The 8,235-nt window shown below is 38.0% G+C and overlaps 1 protein-coding gene across 1 annotated transcript in view; it reads left to right on the forward strand.

Moving 5' to 3' along the window:
• XRCC2 (X-ray repair complementing defective repair in Chinese hamster cells 2) overlaps nt 1-8,235 on the forward strand; it is a 62,091-nt gene that overhangs the window by 28,691 nt on the left and 25,165 nt on the right. Inside the window, exons 3-4 of the mRNA XM_012662069.1 lie at nt 651-1,423; nt 1,526-1,531. Coding sequence (XP_012517523.1) covers nt 651-1,369 — 719 coding nt within the window. The 3' untranslated portion in view covers nt 1,370-1,423; nt 1,526-1,531. The remainder of the gene's footprint in view (nt 1-650; nt 1,424-1,525; nt 1,532-8,235) is intronic.

Consider the following 8,235-nt stretch of genomic DNA (forward strand, 5'->3'; position numbering starts at 1 on the left):
ACCTCCAGAAAAGGGAGCAGCAAGGCAGAAGTGACCCTTACGTAGGAAAGCAAAACCTAGTAATCCCCACCTGACATCACCTTGCCTCTCATTGGCTACAACTATATTTGTTACCCGATAACCTCTCTTTGTAAGGGAGACTAAGAAAAATAGTTTTTAAGGTAGACACATTGCTTTCCCCCTCAAATTAGGATTTTATACTTTATCAAAAGGGGCAGAATGGATATAGTGTAATCAACTACCAGAAATGGTATGTACCACAGTAACCAGTAGATCTTTGAAAGGCCCTGGATCTGTGACAATTATTCTTAACTCTCTAATATCACCTGTTTAAGTGAGAGTGCATATGGAGCCATCCCGAGGGGATTCCCCTAGGCTCCTGTCAACCTTATCACTCTGTTTTTAAATTTTTCTTGATGTTAATTAATAGCCAGCTCCTTTCTCAGGGGTGAAATACAATGATTCACTTTTAATTTCCAAATAGGGAAATAAATAAATTTCTGTTTGCTTATACAGATCCACTTTGACAAATGGATTTAGATTTTCTTTCACATTCCAGTAAATGTTTTTTTAAACTTTTTTGTGGACTTTTCAGTTTGTAGCCTTACTGTTGAGCTGCGTTTTGACTGACATTTTTAAATCTCATACAGGTTATATTCTTGAATTTCACGGTCCAGAAGGAACAGGAAAAACAGAAATGCTTTATCATTTAACAGCACGATGTATACTTCCAAAATCGGAAGGTGGACTGGAAGTAGAAGTCTTATTTATTGATACAGATTACCATTTTGATATGCTTCGGCTTGTTACAATTCTTGAGCATAGACTATCCCAAAGCTCTGAAGAAATAATAAAATACTGCCTTGGAAGACTTTTTTTGGTATATTGCAATAGTAGTACCCACTTACTTCTTACACTGTATTCACTAGAAACCTTGTTTTGTAGTCACCCCTGTCTCTGCCTTTTGATTTTGGATAGCCTGTCAGCTTTTTACTGGATAGACCGTGTCAATGGAGGAGAGAGTGTTAACTTACAGGAGGCTACTCTGAAGAAATGTTCTCAGTTCTTAGAGAAACTTGTAAATGAGTATCGCTTGGTTCTTGTTGCAACAACACAAACTATAATGCAAAAAACCTCAGACTCACCAGAAGGGCCTTCTGCCTATAAACGCCTGTGTGATGTGGATGTAGACTACAGACCCTATCTCTGTAAGACGTGGCAGCAAGTGGTAAAACACAGAATATTTTTCTCCAAACAAGATGATTCTAAAAGCAGCAACCAATTTTCATTAGTTTCACGTCGTTTAAAAAGTAACAGTTCAAAAAAACTTTTTTTTACTATTGGAGAAAGTGGGGTTGAATTTTATTGATATACATCATAAAATAGTCCTTTGCAAGATATTATGCAAGTCTTAAAAATTTTTCTGTAAGCTAAAGTGATTTGATTGTAAAGTTTTAAACTGTAGGGGAATTAACATAACAGTATTTCTATACAGAATGGATTTCTTAAACTAGCACAATAAAACTTCAGACTATTCTGTTTATAGGCTGTTGACGATGAATCAAAGTGATATTAACAATTAAACTTTGTATTAAGCTTTTTAAAAACTAAATAAATAATATATACATATTTCAGCCTAAATAAAATGAACTTTTATAACTTTGTGTCACATTTTTGGAATTCAGTTAAGTATTTGTTTAGGACAGTTTAAATGTATTTCTGATCTCTTATGTAACTCCTGGAATTTTGTAAAATGTTTCTGTAGAGCTGTTTCTTCTATATCCCAAGGGATGAAAACAAGGATATACCTACTCGTCTGTCTTTCACACCAAAAACTATGGAATGCCAGAGCGTTTTGATCTGAGTTACACTGAATTTGAAGATGGAGTTGCATTATGGTTGGGTTTCTGTATAATTTTTAAAACACAGGGAAATAAGATATTCACAAAGAACTCTATGAAGTTTGTTTTGAAATATTCCTCTCCTCCTCATTAGTGCTAGACAAATGCTGAAACTATCTTAGGAATGTATGTTACTACTATTTTCTTACCTATTTAGAATGATCAGACATACCTTGACATGAACTGAATCATTTCCAACTGAGACCTGGGCAGTGGTAGTAAGAATGGGGAGCATGTACTTCATGGGGGTACAGGGTAATGGATTGTGGTAGAGGAAGGAAGTTTTAGGAATTCCATAATATTTATGCATTTTAATCCAGGAAAACATTAAATTATATCAATATTTGATACTCAGATTGACTCCAGCAGTCTCCTTCAATCCGTATGTCAGAATGTCATGTCACGCGTGTTATCTGAGTTACTTTGTGGGAAAAGTGGAAGGGATTTACAGTAGTCTTGTGTTTTTGTTCATTTATGTGTTACCTATTCAATTAGAACTATTTAACTGTAAATTCACTTATCTAACAAAGGTCCTTTGTAAGGTTTAAAAAGAATCCTGCAAAGAAACAAAGATTGAAGATAATATTCTTCATAATGCAGGCATAGCAGATACAGCATATGCTGTCTGTGCCCCACCCCTGTGCCCTGGGCCTACTCTGGTTCACCTGCAGTTTCCAGAAATCCAGGACTTCTGAGGATGTGTTCTGGATGCCAGAGCCTGCTGGGCTGCATGTGATGCAGGCAGGGCACTCCCTAACCAATGAGCAGCAGGATTTGGTATATAAATACCCTGGTTTCCTCAGCCCTCAGTGACAGGACACTGAGGTATTTTTCAGAGTACCCCAGTAGGATAGAGTCCCAGTTGCTCATAGCAATAATCCGTTCGTTAGCACATGGTTCAGTGCCTTCCTCCCTTCCATCTCTCACTTCCCTCTCTGTCGTGGGGCCTCCTGGGATCGTCTCCTCATAAGCAAGAAATCTTTGTCTAGGGACTACTTTTGTTGAGGGGTGAGGAGGAATTGAACTGTAAACAGACAATAAAAAGTCACCAGACTAACAACACTCCTACAGTATTTGCCCTTCAGCCCCACTAAGAAATTAAAAACAATGTCATTCTAATGGCAGTCAAGTTATGTTGGATCATATTTCTTTTCACACCCAAGTGCTCTCACTAAATAATAGTTTTACCATAAATATAAGTTTAAACATTTTATAGTTATCCTTTTTCAATTTTTATTTGTGTGTATTTTTATTAATATTATATGCAATACATGTTAAACATATGTTGGGGGAATATACTTATCCCCCCATCATTGTGTGTGATTAGTAAAATTGAGACTCTTGCTCTCCAACTAGAGTACTACTCCTTTCAGCTCTTAAGATATAAATGTTAGTTACCTTCCCTCTCAAACTCTAGTCTGGTGAAGTGTGTGTGTGGGACAAGTGTATATGAAAAACTTAGCAGCTCTTAGTGGAATTCTACCCTTGACTATGATAGGATTTTCCATTTCTCCTTTGTATAAATGAAGTTAATTTAATGGACTGTTATTCATAGATTTATAACTTATTCCTTTGGAACATGATTAAAAAATAATGAACTTTCATATTAACTTAAATTATCAATTATATATTAATGCGTCAGACCAAAGACTTAGTTATCTTAAAAAGATTTGTTATCTGACATGTTGGAAGGAATTAAGAATACTGGTTAATAAAAAATTCTTTTAAACTAAAAGTTATACTAATGGGACTTTGTGAACACTGTAGAAATTTTAATACTTGTAAAAAGAATCAGCCTTAAAGAGAAAGAGATCAAAATGGTGCATTGTAAGTTACATAGACAGCAGGTGCCAGGGATGCTGGATAGAACCAAAAGAATAATGAAAGTGAGTGATTACCACTCTTAGAATATTTATTCTAGTTACCTGCCAAAAAAAATAAAACAAAACAAAATTAAGATCATAAAGTACCTTTTTTCTTAAGGTCATTGTGAGAATCTAGGAAAATGCATGTGGAAGATCCCTCAGACATAACATTTAATAAATGCTATACAAAATTAAGATACTGCTTACCATATCACTTGCTTTGAACATATAGTTTTCAGTTTTTAACTATTAAATTATTCAAAAAATTTTGATGCAGACTATTATATGTGGATTATCTAAGAATGAGGGTGAAATAAAGGCATCAACAAAAACAGACTTTACCACCAAAATTGCTTCCCCAAAGGAACTTCTAAAAGATATTCTTTAAGGGGGAAAATTATCCCAGAAAGTCTGAGATGTAAGAAGTAATGATGAGTAAAGTAAATGATAAGCACTTGAGTAAATCTAAATCAATATTGACAGCATAAAATAATAAAAATATCTAATTTGGGAGGGGAAAACATGATATACAGTATATTTGGCCAGGTGCAGTGGCTCACACCAATAATCCTAACACTTTGGGAGGCCAAGGCAGGAGGATCACTTGAGGCCAGGAGTTCAAGACCAGCCTGAGCAAGAGTGAGACTCTGTCTCTACAAAAAATAGAAAAAATGAGCCGGGCATGGTGGCGTGTGCCTGTAGTCCCAGCTACTCAGGAGGCTGAAGCAGGGAGATTGCTTGAGCCCAGAAGTTTGAGGTTGTAGTGAGCTATGATGGTGCCACGGCACTTCAGCCTGCGTGAGAGAGCAAGACCCTGTCTCTAAAATAAATAAATTTCTTCAAGTTACAGTGTCTGTTATTTAACCTTTCCATCAACAGATCCCCTGTTTGACAGGATTCCAGCAAGGATCCACGGACACCAAGGCCTCATCCTCTCAGACTAGGTGCTTTGTACTAGCACCAGTCCCACTGTACTCCAGCTGACTCCTGGCATAGGAAGGGGGAGCGGGGACGGGAAGGTAAAAGTGTACGTGGTGAGTGCCTACAATCTAGACTGCCCCCTTTGTGGTAGAGGTCTAGATCTACTTTATTCTGAGATGTTTTTAGGACCATTTAGAGGAGCAGTAAATCCTAGGTGTGCTAAATTTTTCCTAGGATTGTTATTGCATTATTCTGAATTGCTAGGAAGAGAGGAAAGAAGTAAGGTCACCAAGCATTGCTACAGTTAGAGTGGTAGTTTCTTTAATCAGTTGGATGTTCTCTTTTCAAATCTCTTGTCTGCACCAACCCCTCACACACTATATGAAAGCAATTGAGATAAAATTTCTCCATATATAAAGGACACTTGCTCCCTCCAGCCCAAAGCTTGGGCATTCCTAGGCAACTAAGAATCTTGTGGAGGTGTTTAAGGGGCTCCCTCTTGATTTGCAGTGGTCTTATAGGGCTTCCTCATAGCAGAAGAACATTTAAAATACTATGCTCCTGCAGTGCACTCCCCTAAAGTGTTGGTTGCTTGGCATTTGGAGCATCTGGGAGGTGAGCTTTCCACAGCACCTTGGGGCTGATCAACTTGGGGGTGAGAGCCAAGGACGGAGGCTCATAAATGGCACACCTTCAACCTTAAACATGTCCTTAGCTTGGTAGGCAAAGGAGGCAGGAGAGGGAAAGATGAGAAATAAGATGTCTAAAATTGAAACTATTGAAGGAAGACTGCCTCCTGAGACACTGGCTGTATTTATGACTAAAAATTATGGTGCCTCATCTTGTGAATTTTTGACTCATTGGACCAACACCACAAAAAATGAAATTAGTTTAACTTGGCCCAAATGGGACTCATTCAGGATCCCCAAATTGGTTTATTATGTGCACAATTGGAAAGAGCTGGCTCAAGAATTATGGAGGTGAACCGCAAGATCTTGGAAATTTTCTCAACTAGAAAAATTATCCCAGGTTTCCACTGCCTCACCTTCTCTCCCTACCACGCCTTCCCCTATTTCTCCTCTTGAACCTGCCTATCCCGTGCTCTCAAAACTGCCTTGCCCAGGCCTTCTTTCACTCCCTTCACCACCCATAGATGTTTTAGCCGCACCGTTAGGGAGAAATCTAATCCGAGGAGAGAATCTTCAATAGCCTATGCCCCCTGGACTAAACTCAGAGCCCTTATTAAAGAATTTCCAGATCTTACCCAGGATTCTAGGTAAGGTTTTGCTAAGGAGTTGAGTCTAACTGTAGGATCTTATGTACCTGGCCACTCAGGTCTGTATCTGAAAGAAAAGCAAGGGAATGGATACTGAAGGTTGATGGAAAGATCTGCTAAGCAATTTTAATGAGCAACAGCTGAGGACTGAGGGAAGACTCAGGAATTAGCAAATCATTTAGTACAAGTAACACCCCAGATATTTCGTAAGACCACCAATTGATCTAAAGTCCTGCATTACTGTAAACAGACACCAAAAGAGACTGTGCTGGACTATTTTGAAAGATTTGGAAAGGTTTTCAAACAATCCAGGAGTGAATGAAGAGAGTCTAAGGAATCATCAAAATGATTCTTTATTAAATTCAACCTTCCTTAACAGATTAGATGAGCAATTGGCCAAGGTGGTCAAATTGTACCAAATAGGCCAGGCGCGGTGGCTCACGCCTGTAATCCTAGCACTCTGGGAGGCCAAGGTGGGTGAATCGCTCAAGGTCAGGAGTTCAAGACCAGCCTGAGCAAGAGCGAGACCCCATCTCCACCAAAGATAGAAAGAAATTATCTGGACAACTAAAAAAATATATACAGAAAAAATTAGCCAGGCATGGTGGCACATGCCTGTAGTCCCAGCTACTCGGGAGGCTGAGGCAGGAGGATCGCTTGAGCCCAGGAGTTTGAGGTTGCTGTGAGCTAGGCTGACGCCATGGCACTCTAGCCAGGGCAATAGAGCCAGACTCTGTCTCAAAAAAAAAAAAAAAAAAAAATTGTACCAAATAAATTGGGATTCTGTGCACACTTTGGACCTAGCGAACCTTGTTGATAAATTGCCAAGAGTTATGCAGCAAAAGAAGATAATGAAGCCACTAAAATGAATTTACAGCTTCAACAACTTACTGGTCAGGTTACCTGATCTAAACAGAAGCCTCACTTTCAAAATGAAACCTCAGAAACATCTAAAGGTGTCTGTTATTGCAAGAAACCAGGTCATCTTAAAAAAAAAGGACTACGGAAAGCTAAAATGGCCACAGAAACAAAAAAATGAAAAAGAAAAAGGAGAAGAGGAATGGGGGGCGCTGAGGAAATAAAAGCCTTTTCCCTTCCTCTTAGGTAATACTCTGGGAGAAGTGAAGATATATGTAAATGGAGAACAAACTAAAGCATTAGTTGACATGGGGGCTACTACCCTTTCTGGTCTCAACCCCACCTTTTAAAGAGCCTTCTTCCTTGGAATAATCAAACAATTCAAGTGGTAGGGGTATCTAATCAACTAGTGACTGTATACAAGCCACAACTTTTGCCTTTCCAATTAGGAAATTCAGATGGACATTATTCTTTCCTTTTGGTGCTTTCCATACCAATACATCCTTCAGGAAGAGATTTTTCTGGAACTTTATAATACTCATATTTCTATCTCTAAACGAGGGGAAATGTCTTTGGAAGTGATTGAAAGGACTGACTGAAAGTGATCAGAAATTTTGGTCCAGATGATCATTAATATTTAATCAAGTGTTAAGACAAAAAGAACTTGATGCTTTTTAAACCGAATTCCTATTTATGGTCTCAGTCATCTACCAACCTAGGGCAAATTTTAATGGCCATGCCAATACAGATACAGACAGATCCAAATAAACTACTTCCCAATATAAACCAATATCCATTAAAACAGGAACACTAATAGGAATAAAACCAGTAATCAAAGATTTTATTGACAAAGGATTGATTATCCCGTGCACCAATCCTTGTAATACTCCCATTCTCCTAGTACGAAAACCTAATGGGAAAGGATGGAGATTTGTACAAGATTTGAGAGCCATTAACAATATTGTGATTCCCTGTCACCCAGTAGTTCCAAACCCCCACAGTCTTTTGTTCATTATTCCTGTATGCAGTGAATATTTCACTGGAGTTGATTTATGCAGTGCCTTTTTTAGCATACGAGCAGACCCCGACAGTATTTGTTTTCCTTTACCTGGGATGGCCATCAATATACCCAGACTGTTATGCCTGAAGGTTACACTAAAGGTCCAACTTATTTTTCCCAAATATTAAGGGCTGACATGGCTGAACTAAATTCTGAAAAAAAAGTTCTACTCTACTACAATATGTAGATGATTTCTTGTTATGCTCTGCCAATCTGCAAGATTGTAAAAATAATTCCCTATAATTGCTAGAACAATTAGCAAAAAGAGATTATAAGGTATCCAAAGAAAAACTCCAATTTTGCTTAACAGAAGTAAAAAATTTGGGACTTTTTTTTTTTTTTTTTTAAGACAGG

The sequence above is a fragment of the Propithecus coquereli genome, unplaced genomic scaffold (genome assembly GCF_000956105.1).
Source record: "Propithecus coquereli isolate 6110/MARCELLA unplaced genomic scaffold, Pcoq_1.0 Scaffold75, whole genome shotgun sequence".
In the NCBI taxonomy this organism is placed as follows: domain Eukaryota; kingdom Metazoa; phylum Chordata; class Mammalia; order Primates; family Indriidae; genus Propithecus; species Propithecus coquereli.